A 21,426-nucleotide genomic window follows, 5' to 3' on the forward strand; every position below is an offset into this window, starting at 1 on the left:
GCTATGGTATCGCCGACCTTAAAACTAGAGGTACAACTTCCGGAGGGTCAAAGAGAATTAGTTCCAGGGCTGCCCGCAGTTGCCATGGCCGACTCTGTTGTCACTAATCTCAACAAAAATAAAACGTCTGCAGTAGGTTTCCAGGAAATCTTATTTAATCATTTGAACTCGTGATTACGACATAGTATCCCAGCTTTTCTCCCCTTCCAAAATATTTGCTATGTATTTTTCGATTATTGGCCAGTCTCCAAAATGGCGCCGATGGCATCTCTAGGTCAGAGGTGAGTCACGTGACCCCTCCCGGTTCCGGCGTGGTAGAGGCCCCGGGTGGCGAACAAGTCTCCGGCACCATGTCTGGTTTGTCTGGCCCAATATCCCAGGGTGGCCCTCGCCCGTTGGCGCTGCTGTTTGCGTTCCTGCTTGGCCCCAGCTCGGTCCTCGCCATCTCTTTCCATCTGCCCGTTAACTCCCGCAAGTGTCTCCGCGAGGAGATCCACAAGGACCTGCTAGTGACGGGCGCCTACGAGATCGCCGACCAGTCTGGGGGCGCTGGCGGCCTGCGCACCCACCTCAAGGTGGGCACTGGGCGGCACGGGGCTGGAGGGAAACCGAAGGCGCGCGTGGGCGAGGGGAGGCCTAGTCGGGGCGTCCGGCCCGCGGAGGCCGGGGTTGACCTGGCCTTCCCCCGAGCGCGAAGGTCGCGCGGTGGGGACCGCCCCCTCACCCCGCTCGTTGGCGTTCGCGGGGCGGGGCCGGCGACCGAGCCCGGGAGCCTTTAGAAGGCTGGCGAGGCTTTGGCAGAGGAGGTGGCTGGCGAACTTGGGCGTCCTCGATGGGGTCGCTTTCAGGGCCCTATACCTTTGGCTCTCAGGTGCCTTGAGACGTAGCTCGGTTCTCCAAAGAAGTCAGGATGCCGGGGATTTGTGGGGGATTGGCCTCACCCGACACACGGTACCTACGGGGAAATATTGGCGACAACAGATCTTACCGCGATTAATAAAATGTTATTTATTGAGTATCTGCTGTGTCACTGCCCGTACTGCTCTGCCTTCGTTACCATGAGTTAGTTTGCACATCACCTTGTGAAGCAGGTGGACACTGTTAGCTCCTTTTGCAAATGAGGAAACAGGCTCAGGTAGATTAAGCCGGTGTTACAGATGGACTTGCTTCTTAGTTTGGTAGTCGGGTATGTTGAGAAAGTGCTGCCATCTCCTCCCCTTGTCTTTAATTTGTAATTTCTGGAATTGATTAAAGTCCATTGTTGGCCACAAAAGTCTTTCTCATTTGATATGCCGAGCCTGGACTCGGCTGTTTAAATCTCAGCTGAACTCGGGGGTAGAGAGAGCTACTTCCCATAATGCCATTTTGATCTGGTTTTACAGTGAAGAGTGGCCTGGTTTGGTTTTTGAATCTTGAATATAGTTCGAAATAAGTTAAGATATGATTGTGTTTTAGGTGATTTTACTCATTCACCATAAAAACAATGGCAGTTTCTTTTTAACAGGATGGGGCTTTTCTTGGTCAAAAAAGGAAGAAAGGTTTTTACTTTCTAACATCTTCAGCTATAATAACATCATAGTTTAAGATATTGGAAGATATTTGATAAAGTAGTTTATATGGTGTTTGGGAAATATAAACTATTATCAGGACCCATTCATTTTATTATTTTCTTTGGGTAGTAAACTCTGTCACCCCAGAAAGCAGTGATGGCAAATTTTTAGAGGCAAAAACAGGGTTTTGGAGGTCATGCTTCTGGCTCTTCAAAGGATGTAGTTCATCAAATAGATTGGAGCAGTGAAAGAGACCTTGCTGTCATCTCTTTTCTTTTCTTTTTTTTTTAATGTTTTAAACCTTTTCAATGGCTTGCTCATCTAATAATTTAAATTTTCCAATATGCTTTGTAGTGCTTTTCATTTTTTGTTTCTAAAGCTTTTTATATTGCCACTTCCCACAGAGCTACCCTAAGCAATACCCTAAACTCTTTGTTGTCTATCTTTTTGGTAACTACTCATGTTTATGCCTTGTCTTCCTTATTTAACTGTTAGTATCCTGTGGGCAGGGATTATTTTCATGTTCATGTTTTCCAGAGTGCAAATACATTGCCTTGCTTTTTGTAAGCATTCAATAAAAACAGGCCCATAGTACAGCCTTGTGGGAATTACATCTAGATCTAAAGCTGCTGAAGGGACCTCAGCAACAGGACTTTGTGCATCTGCACACTAGCGTTTCACCACCTCTCAGTTACTCCGATGTATCTGCTGTGTTCTTTTGCTCCTAACCAGTTTAATTGGACTACTGGGGTCCTAAACCCAAATGCCAAGTAGATAACAAAGGAATGAGTTGGGCCAGATATTTTAAAAAAAGAAAGAAAATCCAACAGCAGTGATGATAAATGGAGGATAATAAGCATGTGGGTGCTTTTGTCATATCTCATTTTTCAAAAGAATTCAGAAACCTAGATCTGGTTGATGGTGGTTAACTTCTTGGAGTGGAAGTGAAGAAGAGGGTGGCAGGGCACTTTAAACTGTAGAGGGCATGTAAAGTGAAAAATACCAAAGATGTTTTTAAACTCAGTATGGCTAACAGAGTACACTCATTTTATTTGTGAAATAAGATACTATTGTATATATTTCTGTAATTAAAAAAAAAAAGACCATTTGATTACCCTGAAATTTACAAGTCATATAGGCAGGATAAATGTAGAATTTATACTTTTATCTTTGACAATTTTCAGGATAAGGAATTGTAATTTCCAGTGTGAATCAGTGAGGGATTTGGGTTTTGTTTTCTTGTCTTTTTTTTTTCTTTAAGTATTTTACCGAATTCTTTATTGTTTTGATTCTTAGAATCTTTGTGTTTTATTCAGTTGCCTCTTTTTAAAAAAAAAAAAGTTAAATTGTTCCTTTTGCTCCTTCTTATTGGTTTCTGTATCCTTTTGGGACAACCCCATTAGTTTTGATAGCTTCCTCATTTCCTGGCACAATAGGGTGCCCTATGATTATCTTTTTCGTTTGGTGGTACTGGGAATTGAACCGAGGGCCTCACAAATGCTAGGCAGAGACTCTACCACTTAGCCATATTGCTTTTAAATTTCATTCTGAGACAGGGTCTCACTAAGTTACCCAGATTTTGAATCCTTGAATTTGGGACCCTCCTGCCTCAGCCTCCTAATAACTGGGTTTATAGACATACACCATTGTCACACCCAGCCCCTAGCCTCATCTTACATATATCTGTCCCCAGACACTAGAAGGTCTATTCCCCCAGTGAGTCCTGGTTCCTTTTTATAGGGAATGATATTTAGAGACCACAGACTGGATGTCATTTTTAAAGTTGTAACATATGGTGCAGGCCACAAAACACATTAGTGGGCTAGATCCAGCCCTTTAGCATAATTTGTGACCATTTCATTTATCTATTCACTTCTGCTTTTTATTCTATTTTGACCTCTTGGCTCAGACTCTGCCTCAAGGATTCTCTCAGTACATCATTTCAGCTTCAGACATATAATTCTGAACAGAAGAGTTCCTTTTTATATGCCAGGCCATGTTCTAGGTCTGAGCCTATGGATTGTCTCCTCTTTGGTCACATGTCCAAAGCAGCTGTGCTTTGAGTTAAGGTAGAAGAAATGAGAACTTCTGGTAGTGCTAAACCCATCTAGCGGAAGTTGGCATTTGGTGGTTGCTCCAAGAGGCAGTCTCTTAGAGGATATCTGTGGATATAGTGACTGGATTTATCTGACCAACTCATTTTTCCTGCCTACGAGTGTCTTAATGTCTAGTGAATGCATTTACATTATTGTATCTGTGTTGCACTTCTGTGTTTATCCCTCTCTTCCGAAAGATTGTAAATTCCTTAAGTGGAGACTCTGTCCCTCCCATACCGACATTGTATGTTTACAGGGCCTGCCTCTAGGTAGAATGTCAACAGAAGGAATGAGGCATTGTCCTTGCCTCTTCTCTGATCTTTCCCTCTTCCTCTTTTCTCTTACTTCTGTCATGGCTGTGGTCTTATTGAACACGTTGCAGTTCTTTGAATATAATGTTGTTTTAACCTGAATTAGTCTTTGCTTTTATGTACTTCCTGTGTGCTTCCATTACATCCTGTTAGACGTGGCACTTTTTCTGCAGCATGGTGCTTACATTATGAACTCCTTAATGTCTTATCCGTCATTGTGTCTTCAGTTTAACTGACATTCACATTGGTTGGGTTTTTGTGGGAGGGGCTGGTACTGGGGATTGAACCCAGGGCCTTCTGCATGCCAGGCAAGTGTGCTGCCATTGAGCACATACTGAGCTCTTTTTATTTTATAAGGTGTCCAGGCTGGCTTCAAACTTGCAATCCCCCTGCCCCAGCCTACTGAGTAGTCGGGATTGCAGCTGTGCTCCACTCCACCCAGTTTATGGTCTTATTAAAGCCCTGCGGTACAGTGGAAAGAGCCCGGAATAGACTCCGATAGATTTGGGTTCACATCCTGGCAGTTCCGCTACTTAAAGGATGTGTGGTCTTGGGGGAATTACTTAACCTCTTTCCTGTGATCTTTATGTGTAAGGTGGTGATGATAGAGCTCAAATAATTGTTAGAGGACTGAGGTAAATAGATTTTCTATTGTGCAGGACACATTATGGAACTTTACAGATGTGAATACTTTTTGTTTTCCTGTTGAATAAAATTTGAATTGCTCATCTGACACAGGTCATTGAAGTGACCAGATAAATTAAAAAAAAAAAAATTATTCCCTTCTTCCCATATGATATTTTAATGAAAAAAATTTCAAGCATTTTGTTTGTGAGTCTTCCATTTATTCAACAAATATTTATTTAATATTTACTATGTGCCAGACCTGGCTGGGAATTGGGAATGAATAGGGGACAAGGTTCTTGAACTTTAGTGGGGAGCAAAGACAAAAAAGCTTAAAAAGAGGGAAAATAAAAATCCAAAAACACAACTTCAGGTAGTGAAAAGCCAGGTGACTGGGGTAGGGAGTGATTGACCGAGTAAAGAGCATTTGAGTAGTTAGGGAGATCCTCTGAACATACAGACAAATGAATGGAAAATGATGGGAGGGCTTTTCCTGTAAAGATTGCTGCTTCAGGCCTGTCGGAGATGCATTTCATATTGAGGTTTCCAACTGTGTCTACCCCGTACCCCTTTTCCTTACTCTTCATAAAATGAGGCTAAGTTGGGTTCAGTATTATCAGCTATAAAGATTTTGCTGCACAAAATTGAAGCAGAAGTATCAAATTGTCATTCATCCTTAATGTGGAAGTTACCCCATCACATCAGGTAGACAATAAAAGCCTTCTGTAGGAACTCAGAATCAGCTTTCTTAATTTTGAATTTGAAAACTTCATTTTCATCATGTGCAGTGGCGTACGCCTATAATTCCAGCTACTTGGGAGGCCGAGGCAGAAGGATCATAAGTTCAAAACCAGCCTCATCAATTTAGTGGGACCCTAAAGCAAATTAGAGAGACCCTGCCTCTAAATAAAATATGAAAAAGGACTGGGGATGTGGTCCAGTGAATAAGTTCCCCTGGGTTCAATCCCTGGTACCAAACCAAACTAAACAAAACAAAAAACCGCATTTCATTAGGACTAGGTGATACCTGAATAGTTAGTAGGACCCTCTACTGTTTCTTACTTAGAATCCTGGTTAATAGTGGAAAATGGAGATGAGTTAATTTTAGGGCCTGACACAAGTTGTCTGAAGGTGATTTGTACCTTAGAAATAGATTACAGAAAAAGTTGGAAAGAGTTATTATAATCATTATTATAAAGGAAAGAAAAGGCCAATGGTAATAATTTAAGTAATTTATCATCTTCTAACTAATTACTCAGACTAGATTTTTTTTTTCTCATTGTCATATTCAGAAGTGTTAATACTAATTAACAATTCTTTTGCTAAATATGAGTTTTTAAATTTGGATATTATGCCCAGTTACTGCCTTAGTCCTTCCCAGTGATCTTAAAGACAAACAGATCTTTTGAAAAAATCAGCCTTGAGTCATAGGCCTACCCCCAGTTTAAGACTTAAAAATTATGAAGAAGCAAACTAGCAGTTGGGAAGCCATGGCTTATGATTTCTTCCCCCTCACCAAAGCTATATGGAAAGATACTATATATGCTACAGTTTTCAAAGTGGGGGTGGTGATTATATTTCAGCTTATTATTACTCAGTATTTACTGAGGGCTTTTCTATATTGAAGATGAGAAAAAAATGGGATGCTTCTTGCTCATTTTTCAAAATAGCTATCCTTGGGCCAGGTGCATTGGTACCCATCTGTAACCCCAGCAACTGAGGAGCTGAGGCAGGAGGATCACAAGCTTAAGGACAACCTGGGCAACTTAGTAAGATCCTGTCTCAAAAAAGAAAAAAGACTGGGAATGTCATTCCATGGTAGAGAGCCCCTGGTTCAATCCCTCAAACCTGCCTCCCCCCACTCCGCCTACAATGTATCTGTCTTTTTTATCAATGACTGCTATGGGGACCCCTGTGCAGGCTGATCTCTTTTTATTGGGAGAAAAATACAGTCTTTCCAAGTTTATATTTAATGTGACTATTGTCCAGTGGAATAGATAGTTCAGTACTTAACATTTTATTGAGTTAAAATCTAGGGTGTTTTGCGTTTTGTTTTGTTTTTTTTTTTTTTTGTTTTTTGTTTTTGTCTTATATAAAAAATTTCTAGCTTTAGCTAGGCAGTGGTACAAGCCTATAATTTCAGCTACTCCGGAGACTGAGGCAAGAGGATGATGATTTGGAGGCCAGCCTGTGCAGTGTTGTGAGACTTAGTCTCAAACAAGCAAATCCTAGCTTTTAATTAAAACTTGACCTTGTATTTCCTTGTCTGTAAAAGTTAAAGGATTTTTACTTCATTTAAACCTTGTTCAGTAAATGGTTGTCCACACCTTTCCCTGTTAAATTGATCTAGAGACTACTTTGAACTTGAAATTGCTATACCACATCTTTATGGGAACTTCTGAAGACTCAGTCTAATTTCTAGGAAGTGAAACAGACTTATAAAGGTAACCTAGAGGGGTGCAGTGACTTCTGTGCTGTTTCTGGTGTGAATTGCTGACTGGCGGTTGATGCTAAGCTAGTGCCCCCATATTCATAACGCAGCCTGGCAGCTGAGACAGTAGAGCCCTCTGTGAAATCAGCCAGCTGGCCACAGACCAGAATTTGGTCTCCCAAACAAGACTCAAGCATGAGGGAGGTTGATGTCATCTGCTTTATCCTGTGCCCCCAACCTCATTGTTTAACATAATGTGTGGGAAATCAAGGGACTAGTTGTTAAGAAAGAACAAGGCTTTGTTTGTGCCTGAAAGGGTCATGCTGGAGGTTTTTACCGTAAATAACTTTGGAACAGTATGAAAAAAAACATTTGATCTGGCTTCACCCCCACACTAGTGTTGTTAAGGCAGCAACTGATTTTTCCTTCTCATTCCCTTCCCTTCCCCCTTCTCTTTCTCCCCTTTTCTTCCTTGCCACCCTCCGCTCCTCAGTCAAGCATGACGTATTGCCTGTGTTAAGTTAATGTAGCAAATTCTGATAGAAGCAGGAAGAGAGCATCTATCCATTATCTTACCAGTGCCTGGAAATTTTCCATTTCTGGTTCTCCACACTTGTACAAAAAGCTTCCCAGCCTCTTTGATCATATTTTAGCTTAAGCAATACTTCTGTGCTGTGCTATGTCATTACTGAATTGTGTTAGAAATTTGAAAGAACTTGATGTTGTTAAACTCTGCTTGTGGCCTTTATAAATTTGACTTTATAATTTTGACTTTTTTCTGGGTAAAATCTAGATGTGATCCTTTGATTTCAGGAAGGCAGTTGATAGACGTTGTACTTTCTCTTGATTGAAAGATCAGGGTAAATTCATTTTATGCCCATTAAATATAATGACGAAGCCATCAGAGTTGTCCATGGTCTTCATTTTTGAGATAGAGTGATGACTTATCGAGCCCTTTTGTTTTTATTTATTTATTTTATTTTATTTTATTTTTGCAGTGCTAGTCATAGAAACTAGGGCTTCATGAATACTAGGCAAGTGTTCTACTGCTGAGTTACCACCCCAAGCCTTGTGGTAGACGTTAGAAAGTGTTTCTGATATTATTTTCCTAGCCTAAAACTCAAGCCTCTTTAGTAAATTGGTATTCTTTCTGCTTTTCTATATCTTAGGTAATAGACCTGTTGAATCAAGACTCACTTATGAACTCTCACCAAATAAAACATACATCCACAACCCTGATCATTACATATGCATACACAGTCCTCCCTCATGTCTCATGTTGGATCCTTATGTGGTTATTCCTTATCAGATGAAAAACCACATGCAGGGAATGCTGGAGACATCTTGGAGTCCTTATAGTAATCCTTTTTGTCAGATGAAAGGATCGAATACTTGCTCTGTTAAGCATTTTGTATCCCTTCAGTTCCTAAATCTTGCTGCTGCTTTCTTGAGAATTTACCCTTTTCTGTTTTTCTCTCTGTTTCCATGCAGTAACCATTCAGGCCCTACTCATCCCTGGGTTTGGTCAATAAAGCATACTTTTATCTAGTTTGCTATCTGTTAGTACTCTTACATTGAAACTGTGGTTAAGGACCTAAATGTTTATAGAGTTCTGAGTTATCACTAATGATTATAATAGCAATAATGCTAACAGTTACTCTAATAATAGTAACATCTTACTGAGTGCTAGTTATGTGACTTACACAGTTCCAGGTACTCAACTGTATTACGTTTAATAATCGTCACAGTAATCTTCTGATGTACCTACAGCTTTTGTCCTTATTTTGCAAATGAGGTACAGAGAGATAAAGGAACAGGCCCAAGACTTTATACCTATTAAATGGCACAGCTGTGATTGGAGCACAGACCAGAGTTAGACTCTAGAACCATCCATTTTAATTACTAAGCTATGCTGTCAGAGAGAAGGCTATTTGTTTTTTGTTTCAGTTCATTTTTATTCCATATCAGAGCTTCTAATTTGTCAGAAACTACAAGGTTGGTGGTTATTCTTAAAATAGTTGTATACTTAGTATTATTCTACAGATTGATCATAACCTGAAGAATACAGAATGTGGGTTGGAGTTGTTTGAAGGAAATTATGTCTTCACATCTCTACCAGCTACACCAAAGCTTCAAACTGATCTCTGCTGCTCCCAGCAAAAACGTTGTTATTTGTGGGGGGGGTGGGGGGGGTGGGGGGGTGGGGGGTGGTAAAAGTGAGTCAGAGAAACATATTCTTGGGTGATGGTATGGTGCTAACTCAGCAAATGAAAGCGATCATACCCTGTGCCAATAGGAAACCAGACTTGCCACCTCCCATATGGTTCATATGTTATGTTATTTTATTTATTTTTTAGGTACCAGAGATTGAACCCAGGGGCAGTCTAGCATTGAGCTCTATCCCCAGTCCTCTCTACTTTTTTATTTTTAATTCTTACTTTTTGGTACTAGGGATTGAACCTAAGGGTGCTTAGCCACTGAACCCCATCCTTAGCCCTTGTTTATTTTTCATTTGGAGATAGGGTCTTACTAAGTTGCTTAGGGTCTCACTAAGTTGCTGAGATTGGCCTTGAACTTGGTGTCCTCCTGCTTCAGCCTCCCAAATCACTGGGATCACCATATCCTGCTCTTTATTTTTTGAGACAGGGTCTTGCTAAATTGCTGAGGGTCTCTCAAAATGGCTGAGGCTGGCCTCAAATTTGCAGTCCATCTCCTGCCTCAGCCTCCTAAATCACTGGGATTACAGGCATGTACCATCACATGGGGCGCATGTGTCATTTTATGAGAGTAGGTAAAGACTAGTCAATGAACTATTTGCATGTACTTCATGAAAGATATGTGAAAATGCTTGTTTCCTTGCTGAACTCTGAGTAGACTAAATTTGAGACTCTGGAGATGTGTGCATGTGTATTTGTGTTTGATTTCATCTGTCTGGATATTTTGTTTTTGTTACCAGGGATCGAAACCAGAGGTATTCAACAACTGAGGCACACACCCAGCCTGTTTTATTTTTTCTTTTGAGACAGGGTCTTGCTAAGTTGCTTAGTGTTTCACTAATTACTGAGACTGACCTCGAACTTGATGTCCTCCTGCCTTAGCCTCCCAAATTGCTGGGATTATAGGCCTGCACCACCCCACCCAGCTCCCTGGATATTTTTTAAAACTTATTTTAGAATTGTTTGAAATCTACAGAAAAATAGTGAAGATAATATGGTTCCCATTCACCCTGTATCCAATATCCTGTCATTAACTTCTCATATTACTATGGTACATCTGTCATGGCCAGTGAAACAATCTTGCTACATTATTACTAACTAAATTCCATACTTAATTCAGATTTCCATAGGCTGGGGTTTTTTTGTTTGTTTTGGTTTTTGGTAAGTCATTTTTCTGTTGTAGGATCCCATCTTGGATACATTATATTTAGTCATATTTCCTTGGGTGCTTCTTAATTGTGACAGTTTCTCAGACTTTTCTTGTTTTTGATGACCTTATGTGTTCGAGGGGTACTAGTATTACGGTATGTTGTAGGTGCTGTCTAATTGGATATGATGATTTTTCTCAAGGTAAGAATGGAGTTACGGGTTTTAGGAGGTCAAGTGTCATTTTCATCACATCATGTTAGCATTACTTATCACTGTTTATTTTCACTTTGAGCATCTGGCTAACAGTATTTGTCAAGTTTATCCACTGTGAAGTTATTTTTCTTTATACTGTGTTCTTTGGAAGGAAGTTATTTTGTGCATTCCACACTTAAAGAGTGGGGAGTTACCCTTTACCTTGAATATCCAGTATTTATATAAATTGAGAGACTTGTCTCCCCTTCCCAACTTATTTATTCAGTCATTTATACCAGTATGTGTACTTGGGGTTATAATCCACTACTGCTTTATTTTGTTGTTTAAGTTGTTTCAGCTTTGGCCATTGGGAGCTCTTGGTTAGTTCCTGTGTCTCTTTAACATTTCCACGTTCTTACTTTTTTTTTTCTTTTCAAGCATTTCCTTTCTGGCACTACAAAATGCTCCAGCTCATCTGGTGCATTTCCCACCTCAGCCCTAGCAGTCCTGGCATCTGCTATTTCTTCAAAGAGTCCTCATTGGAGAGTAAGTCATACTAAAAACCAAGATCTAGGTGGACAGTAATACTAAGACATCTTTTCCTAGTATCCCCCCCAATACACTTGTAGCAACAAGTGGCCAAAAGTAGGCCCATCCTTCTTGCAGCTTTAGAGTAAGGCTGAATCCCATGAACAGTAGGAGTGGGCTGGGATGGGGAGGAAAGTGGTAGTGGTGAGGGACAGGAGGGAGAACCAGGGCTTGGGGCTGGTGGTATACTGCTCCAGGTCCCAGCTCTGCATTAGTCCAGGCCATTCATCTGTACAGAGTCGGTCTGAACTGTATCTGTATCTTTAGCAAGACCATGTTTGAAAATGACAGGGACCTTCCTGCTAAATTGTTGTTCATGTTAGTTCCAGGAAAATTGTCCCTGAGATAAATTCGTGAGCTTTCATCAGAAAACAAATGATGTGTAACCCAGCTTATTTCTTTTTTTAGTCTTTTAATCTTGGCTTCCAGAAAACTTAGAGCCACATTTTATTTATTGTGCAGATATCATTTGTTGACTTCAGACTCTTGAAACACTTATTTGTTTCTTCCTTTGTGAACTCTGTTCCTAACTGCTTTATTGGCCTAAGCTACTTCAAGATCCTTGAATGTTTGATAAAGGAATAGGACTTCAGGAGCAGTACGTGCTTAGGAACTAATTCAAGCCACTGCCTGGAATGGTCCAAGAAAATCTAATTCTAAATGAGTTTATTTTCCCAGTGACCTCTTCTCACTTACTTGACAGTTTCAGTGTGAGTATTCACATAATCTTGACATCATCCGCTCTACATATATAATTAACACTTTCCCCCTACTTTTTAAGTTGTGAACCTTGGTTTGCTTTTCTTCAGAAGTGTTATCTAAAAACAAACTCTTATTATTTCCTATTCCTTGATGTCAGGTTTATAGCTGAATATCACCTTTGTTCAATGAAAGAACTTCATGATAAATATTACAGGTATTTTTATTATTAAAAGACTCCTTTAAGGACTTGCTATTATAGTTGAAAGCATCAATCATTTAGCATAGTTTTCTAGTAGAATTTAAGAAGAAAAAATAAAATCTCTCAATTCTTGAAAAAAAACAGGTTATCTTTCAAAGTGATCTGTAATCAGAACTTTTTTGTTGGTGTTGGTACTAGGGGTTGAAGTTAGGGGCACCTTACCATTGAGCTACTGAGCTACATCTCCATCTCCAGCCTTTTTAGTGCCTTACCATTGAGCTACATCTGTATCTCCAGCCCCTTTTTTTTTTTTGAGCCAGGGTCTAAGTTATTGAGGGTTTTGCTAAATTGCTGAGGCTGACCTCAAACTTGGTATCATCCTGCCTCAGCCTTCCTAGTCACTGAGATTACAGGCGTATGCCACCATACTTGGCTATAATCAGAACATTTAATTAAAGGAAATTAAAAACCATTATTTAAACCTATTAGACTTTGCCAACTCAGGCTACTCATTGTGTTTGGCCTAGTTTCCTGTTCCCTAATTTTAGCTACTTGCTGGTGTGTGTAATGAAGTTGGGGTTAGAGGATATGATTTTTTTTTTTTTAACAAATGATTTTGTTCTTAAATAACTGCAAAGTTATATTAACTAGATGGGAACCCTACAGGTTTTTTGAAAAAATCTTAGGATCCAGTAGTTTTATTAGTTAGCCCAACCTAAAAATTCAGTTATCAAGTTACCTGCCTGTATTTCTAAATTATCCAAATTAATACTATCACATAGAGTCAGCTAAAGGTTATAGGGAATATAAAAATGGGAGGTCCTGAGAGAACCGTGAGCATTGTTGTACACAATTTCTGGGTCAATTTCATGCTGATAGAAAACTGCAATGGGTTGGGTCTTTTGCCTTCAGACTTCTAGTGATGCATTTAAGTCTTTACCCTAAGGTGAATCACAAATAATTTTCAGATGTCATTGAACAAAGAAAATGGTTCTTCCTTCACTGAAGTTTCTTAGTATAACATAGAAGAGAACAATTTAAACAATTTTTACTTCTTGTACGTACCAGTAGGAGGTATGGATTATTCTGGAGTCTTTCAGAAAAACATGGCAGACTTCTTAGAGACAGGGTCTCCCTGAGTTGTTTAGGTTCTCGCTAAGTTTGCTGAGGCTGACTTGAGTTCATGGTCCTCTGCCTTAGCCTTCTGAGCTCCTGGAATTACAGGCATGTGCCACCATGCCTTGCAATACTTGTTAATTCATTTCACAGAGCACACTACGCAGGATGTTTTTGTTGTTGTTGTTGTTTTATTTTCCTGTCCTGTGTTTCTGGGGATTAAACCCAGGTATGCCAAGCACACACTTTATCACTGAGCCACATTCCCAGCCCAAGGGTTTTTACCAGTGCCTTAATAATTTTACGATCTGCACTTAAGTACCTTTACGATCTAGAGAGATTCTTCTCCTTAAATTTAAAAAAATAATTTTTTTAAAGGACATTTTCAATATCTTAGGAGAAAATAAAGAGATCATAATCTGTTCTTCCAGGAAATAAGGTGGTTGAGCAAATGTGTGCCAAATCTTGTAAACCCTGTTAAATTGAGTTGTTTGTCCTAGGATGATGACCTGATCTCTTTTCTTACCTGAGAGTGGAGATGATAAACTCTATGACTGTTCAGTGCTCTAACCTTGATGCCCATTCTCTGCTGTCCTCTACTGGTTTCACTTAATGTTTAAATATTTCTAGCAATCTGTAATTCACGCCTTCTCTCTTAACAGTTAAGCTAGTACAGTGAGCAAGTCTAGAAACTTCTCTTACCCAAATTTGCCTAGGAGAAGTTCTGTGTTGTCTGCAGCTTCATTCATAGGAGCCAAATTCAAATTAGGGGTTTCACATCAGTTTGGAATGTAAAAAAATCTGTTATTCCTACAGTCTCCTTTTTTGAACTTCTTCTTGTTCTTAAGTGTTATCATTGTGCTTTTGGGGGCTGCACAGCAAGAAGTGATTCTGAGGAAAGGAAGGACGGGAACAACACTGGTGACTACACATTACTTTGGGATTTGATTAGTTCCCAGACTCTTTGGCTTTTAATATGTGTGTGTCCAAGATTCTCAAGTAGTTCTTTTTTACGCTTTTTCTTTTAGTTGATTAGTTAGAAAAAGTATCTCATGAATAAGAGACCTTTATCAATCTTCAGAGATGACTTTGGAAGACTGTTTAGATGTTACTGACTTCAAGTTCTTTACCTTCCCATTGCCTGCTCATCTCTCTAGTGGGGAATGTGGTCTGAAGAGTGCTGTGTACCACTTAAGAAGATTCTCACCTCTCTGATTTGTACTGACTGAAGGGATCTAAATACTCTGTTATTCTTTCGAGTCTTCTATGTATTCCAACCAAGGCCTTCATATTTGCTACCTTTTGTGTCCTAAATGTCCTTATCCCTCTTCTTCCCTTGATGGAGATTCATCCTTTAGGATTCAGTTCATGTTACTCATTCCAGTGTACACTCACTCTGACCTTCTGTAATCGCATGACACTTGTGCTTCTCTCTCATAGTGTGCTCTTTACATTGCAACAAAGCTGTCTCATTTCTCTTTTTTTTTTTCCTGCTTCACTTTGGTATAATTGATAAATAGAAATTGTATATATTCAAAGTGTACAATGTGATGTTTTGATATACATTGTGAAGTGATTGTCACAATCAAGTTCATTAATATGTTCCATCACCTTGTACAAACAGCCAGCATATATGTGAAAAGGTGTCCATCATCATTAATAATCAGGAAAATGCAAATCAAAACTAAAATGAAGCTGTATTGTTTTATATTCTCTATCCTTATTTAGATTCTTAAACTCTTTGAAGATAGAAACTACCTTACTCATCCTTTTACCCTGTGACCAGAACAGATCAAGTATCTTCAATGTGTGATAAATTAATCAATGATATTGGATGGCAGAAAACACTGGACTAATATTAACTGCTGTTATTATTAGGAAGTTTAGAAGATGTGCTATAAAACCCTTTACAATAACACATCTTTCAAATTGAATAATGATAATCTTTTTCAGTTATTAAGAATTTTTTCCAAAATGAAATAACTTTATTACTATATTTGACCATAAGCAATATATACCTTTGTGGAAAATTAAAAGAAAATATAAAAATATGAAGGGAAATCTTACCATTCAGAATTAATTACTGTTAAAAAGTGCTTTTAGCCAGGCACAGTGGCGCATGTCTGTAATCCCAGTGGCTTGGGAGACAGAGGCAGGAGGATCACAAGTTCAAAGCCAACCTCAGCAACTTAGTGAGGCCCTAAGTGACTCAGCGAGACCCTGTCTCTAAATAAAATGCAATAAAAGGACTCAGTTGGTTGAGTGCCCCAGGGTTCAGTCCCCAGTACCCCCACCCGCCCAAACAAAAAAGTGCTTTTACCCAAGCAGGGTGGCACACACCTGTAATCCCAGCAGCTCGGGAGGCTGAGGCAGGAGGATCTCAGCCTCAGCAACTTAGCAAGGCCTAAGCAACTTAGTGAGACCCTATCTCAAAAAAAAAGTGAAAGAAGGCCTGGGGATGTGGCTCCATGATTAAGCACCCCTGGGTTTAATGCCCACTTTCAGGAGGAAAAAAAAAAAGTGCTTTTAAATATATAAGCTTAAATGTGCACTATTCCATTTTTCTTGTTTATAGTTTCACCTATAAAAGAATTCTGGGTTTTTTGTTTTTTTTTTCTTTCTTCTTTGGAAGAATTCTGTTTTAACAAATAGCATTAGAACATCTAGCTTAATTTAATGAAGCCACTGCTTTTATGTTTCACATTGCAAAGTAGCTTCCTGTCTTAGATGATGAAATGTGTCTTTTGCTAAGAGCCATGTACTCTTAGCCTGGAACCCAGTCTTCTAAATCACCACATCATACCTTGCTTTATATGTGGCTATTTGTTTAGTAATATATATCATTTCATCTGTGCTTATAAGCCACTCTCCCCCACCCCGCCACTCCGCAAGGTAGTACTGGGGATTGAAACTAGGGGTGCTTTACCATGGGGCTATACCCCAAGCCATTTTTTATTTTATTTTGAGACAGGGTCTTGCTAAGTTGCTTAGGGCCTCAGCCTCTCAGTGCCACTGGGATTATAGGCATGTGCACCTGTAGGCCATTCTTTAGTAATGGAGCAGTACCTACAAGAAAGGAATAATCATTTGAGAAAGCCAAGAATGTGTGTGTGTGTGTGTCTCTTTCTCTCTCTCTCTCTCTCTCTCTCTCTCTCTCTCTTTAACTTTTTCTATAATGAATTTTAAAAAACATTTACAGACTGCATTTTGATTGATTGTACATGAATGGAGTACAACTTTTCATTTCTATGGTTGTACGAGGTATATTCACACCATTCATATAATCATACATGTACGTAGGGTAATTATGTCTGTCTTAGTCCACAGGATGTCTCTTTTAGGAGAAACTTTTTGTTTATACCCCATGTCTTGCTCCCACTGTGTAGCCATTGACATGAAGTTTGCTGGAATAGATCTCCCAGATGTTCTTCTCCATGCACACCTTCTGTTCCATTCCACATTCTCATCTCTGCCCCATCGGGATTTGTTTTATAGAAGAAATGTGTTTTTATATATCTTTTCCTTCTTGTGTATTCTTTTGATAATTGTCCCTTTCCATATATGTACTGTGTTCCTTTATAGGAAATGATCAAATTCTGCTTTTTATAAAATGTGATTTTTTTTCCCCCCAATAAATGCAAGTTATATCACCAAGACCATTTGCTGGATCAATTTTTGGTAAGGTAAGGCATCCTATAGTGGCAACAGTTTAGGCTCAAGTGTGGTTAAACTGTTTGATTAACTATCATTTATTATCATGTTTAGATTTCATGTTCTAATCCAGTCTCATCTTTGGGGATGGTTGAAATATAATAATGTTGCTAAAGACTATTAACTCTTATATGGATAATGACTTGTTCTATTATCAGTTTCTATGAATACCCTTCCTGTTATTTGCTCTCTACTGTTACTTATATTTTATTTTAGATCACAGATTCTGCTGGACATATTCTATACTCCAAGGAGGATGCATCCAAGGGGAAGTTTGCTTTTACCACTGAAGATTATGACATGTTTGAAGTATGTTTTGAGAGCAAGGGTAAGTAATCAGAAAACTTTCTTTGAATTGAGCATCTTCTCCAACTCTGTAGTATGCTCTGCTATAGACAGCACTTGATTTCTAGTTTCAATTTGGTTTTCGTTCATTCTAATATGGAGATTTGATGTCTCATGGCCTTTGTAACATCTTCTGAAAGATTGTGTAGATGGAGTAGAAGATTGATGAAGTAGAGCACAGAGGATTTTTAGGGCAATGAAAATACCTTGTGAACCAATAACATTTTTCACAGAACTGAAAAAAACAGTCCTAAAATTCATTTGATAGAGCAAAAGATCCAGAATAACGAAAGCAATTCTAAGGTCAAAAAAGCAATGCTGGAAGGCATCATGATATCCAACTTCAAATTATATCTCTGAGCTATATTAACAAACACTGCATCATACTAGCATACAACTAAGACGCAGACCAATGGAACAGAATAAAAGATGCAGACAAAGGCACACAGGTATAGTCATCCAATCCTTGACAAAGGTACCAAAAACGTTTATTGGAAAAAAGTCAGCGTTTTAAAATGGAGCTTAGAAAAATGGTTATCCATATGTAGAAGAATGAGATGTTTATCACATCCTGCACAAAAGTCAACTAAAAATGGATCAAAGACTTAGGAATTATACTTTGCAACTTCTAGAAGAAAATATAAGGTCAACAGTTCAACATATAGGCAAAGGCAACAATATCCTCAATAGGACTTCTAAGGTCAGGAAATAATACTAAGAATTAATAAATGGACAACATCAAATTAAAAAGTTTTTGCACAGCAAAGGAAACAATTAAAAATGTGAAGAGTAAGCCTACAAAATGGGAGAAAATCTTTGTTATCTACTCATTTTACAGGATTAGTATCCAGAATATACTAAGAAAAAAAAAAATTACTTAACCCAATTAATAAATGGGTGGATGAACTAAACAGGCATTTCTCAAAAGAAGTACAAATGGCCAACAAATATATGAAAAATTTTTCACTATCTTTAGCAGTTAGCGAAATGCAAACCAAAACTACACTGAGATTTTATCTGTCTGAATGGCAGCCATGAAGAATATAAACAGTGGGTCTGGGGAGATAGTTCAGTCGGTAGAGTGCTTGCCTTGCATGTACAAGGCCCTGGGTTCGATCCCCAACACCACAAAAAAAAAAAAAAAAAAAAAGAATACAAACAATATGGGCCACAGTTGCAGTTGTAGCTCAGTGGTAGAGCAATTGCCTGGCAAGTGTGAGGCCTGGGATTCAAAAATAAATAAATAAAAGTATTGTGTCCATCTATAATTAGAATAAAAATTAAAATAAATTTTAAGAAAAGAATACAAACAATTATAAATACTGGAAAGGATGTGGAGAAAAAGGAACACTTTTACACCATTGGTGGAATTGTAAATGAGTACAGCCACTATGGAAATCAATATGGAGTTTCCTCAAAAGATTAGGAATGGAACCACCATATGACTCAGCTATACCACTCCTCAGGATTTATTCAAAAGAACTAATATCGGCATATTATAGCAATACATGTATATCCAAGTTTATAGTAATGCAATTCATAATAGCCAAGTTATGGAACTTGATCAGGTGACTACCAACTGATGAATAAATAAAGAAAATTCAGTATGTATACAAAGTGGAGTTTCATTCAATGATAAGAAATGAAATTATGTCATTTTCAGGAAAATGAATAGAATTTGAAAACATTATTTTCAGCAGAAGTCAAGGGTCATATGCTTTCTTTCATATGTGGAAAAGGGAGAGAAAAAAGGAAAAGAAGGGGATGGAGAATCTCATGAAGATCAAAGGGAGACCAGTACAAAGGGACCAACTGGAGTGAGAAGAAGGCAGAAATGGGGAAATAATGAGAAATGATATTGACCAGATTATTATATTATATGTATGTGTGAATATGAAACAATGAATGCCACCATTCTGTATAATTACAATGCACCAATAAAAATATGGCAAAAAAAGATATAAGCCAAAAAAAAAAAAAAACTTTGTGAAACTGTAGTAGTGGACACATGTTATTATACATTGATCCCAGTGTCACTATTGGAGGACCAAAAGGAAACCTAATGTAAACTATGGGCTTTGGGTGATAATGATGTAGTGGGGTAGGTGCATGATTTGTAACAGATATACCACTCAGGCAGATGTGGATAATGGGGAAGGCTACGCACATGGAGGAGTAAGGGGAATTGGGAAGTCTGTGTACCTTCCTCTCAATTTTGCTCTGAACCTAAAACTACTCTAACAAAATAAAGTTTTAATTAAAAGAGGGGGGGGGTATCATTTTCCAGGCAAATGCAGAGAGATTTACTGGAAGGGTCTTTTTTACAAAAGAGACCGATAAGGCCATGATATCAGCTAAGGGAATAAGCTGACTGTTCTGTGCAAGACACTATATGGTCTTAAATTAGACCAGCCAGAGGTTTGTGGTTTTGTGGTTTCACTTAGGCTTGAAAAATCCTAATATGTGCTGTGACAAACAAGAGATAATCTGAAGATTCTAGTAGAAAGAATACATCTGATCATTTGAACCAGGTCGGGCTAGGAGCTACTTGTGTTTCAAAGCTTTTTAAATGAAGAAAGAAAGGCAAAGTTTGTATTACATCTCCTATGGGTAATGTCATAATCAGGATTACACATCAGATTTGGGAGAAGAGATTACTCTGGGTGCCATGTTTTGTTTTGCTTGGAGATTGCTGGTTCAATGCTCGGAAGACATCTGTGATTTGTCTTAGTCTGTGATTTGTCTTATTTTTATGTATTTCTCTTGCTTTCAAATCAATCTTTCTAGTCTATCCAAAAGAAGTTATTTACTGTCTTTTAAACATGCCATACTCATTTCCATTATCTGAGCCTTTCTCCATGCTTTGCCTTCTGTCTAGACTATTCTGCTCAAGTCTTGCCTTCAGGTCTTCAGGTACTTCTTTTTCTTTCTTTCATCGTTTTTTTTTTTTTGGTACTAGGAATTGAACCAGAGGTGCAGGCAGTCTACAACTCACCTCTTCCCCCTCTTACCATTCCTTCACAGCTGGGATTACCTGAGCCATTTGTTTTGGCTTAAAATTTTACTATGCTTTGCTGTTATGTGTATGGATGTCCTAGATCCTCATTGAATTATTTGAAGGCAGAGATTATACCTTTTGAAAGTCTCCAGCACAGTTCTAGAACTCCCAGTGAGTTCTCAATGAGGTTCTTTTATTTTTATTTTATTTTTTTGGTACTGAGGAGTAAACCCAGAGATGCTTTACCACTGAGTCACATCCCCAGCCCTTTTTTTTTTTTTTTTTTTAACTTTTTATTTTGAGACAGGGTCTCACTAAGTTGCTGACTCTGGCCTCGAACTTGTAATCCTCATGCCTGCCTCAGGCTCCTGAGTTCCTGAGATTACAGGCATGTGCTCAATGAGTTAATTTTTTATTTGGTACTAGATGTAAGCACAAAAGGAGGGGAGACAGACCTCAAGGGATTCAGAGAAGCCTTTATTCCTTCGTGGACTTGGGTGCCATTGGGGCCCATTTTCCAGATGGGAAAAATGGCTGTCAGTTAGAGGAGATTTTGATTTTATAGGGTAAGTAAAGTAATCATTAGAAGCTGTGTATGTGCAGTTTTTACTGTCAGGGGCTAGTTGTGCAGGTTAAAACTTTAACTTAGGACAGTGGTTGTAAAAAGGTTGAAACTCATTGTTCTTTGGGATCCATTGTTTCCCAGAGTTTCAATATTTTGCTGTCCCTCCATTTAGGGCTAATCTGCGATGGGGGACCGTCTAAGTTTAGGGCCTATTGTTATTAGGAAAGGGTGCACTGAGAGAGGTTTAATGTTTGGCCAATTTCCCCTCCCTCCCCTCAAGCCACACTGTCCCTCTGTTTTTCCTGGGGGGCTGTCTTTTAGGAATATTATTTTCCATAACCCTTCACCAGAGATTGAACCCAGGGGTACTCAGCCACTGAGCCACATCCCCAGCCCTATTTTGTATTTTATTAGAGACAGGGTCTCACTGAATTGCTTAGCACCTTGCTTTTGTTGAGACTGGCTTTGAACTCGTGACCCTCCTGCCTCAGCCTCCCAAGCCACTTGGATTACAGGCATGCACCACTACACCTGGTGCTCATGAGTAAATTTTGAATTGATTTCAGTCCATTTCAGAAAAATCTCCAGTGTCTCTCAGGCAGTAGAGGTATTACCATTCTCTGTGGCTTTTGT

At 38.9% G+C, this 21,426-nt stretch overlaps 1 protein-coding gene across 1 annotated transcript in view; it reads left to right on the forward strand.

The window, feature by feature from the left end:
- The first annotated feature begins 286 nt into the window (after positions 1-286).
- The window catches only part of TMED10 (transmembrane p24 trafficking protein 10), a 35,641-nt gene continuing 14,501 nt past the window's right edge, over positions 287-21,426 (forward strand). The window contains exons 1-2 of the mRNA XM_079127472.1: positions 287-575; positions 17,102-17,213. Of these exons, the coding sequence (XP_078983598.1) occupies positions 351-575; positions 17,102-17,213 (337 nt within the window). The 5' untranslated portion in view covers positions 287-350. The remainder of the gene's footprint in view (positions 576-17,101; positions 17,214-21,426) is intronic.

Source organism: Sciurus vulgaris, assembly GCF_902686455.1.
Source record: "Sciurus vulgaris genome assembly, chromosome: 2".
NCBI lineage: Eukaryota > Metazoa > Chordata > Mammalia > Rodentia > Sciuridae > Sciurus > Sciurus vulgaris.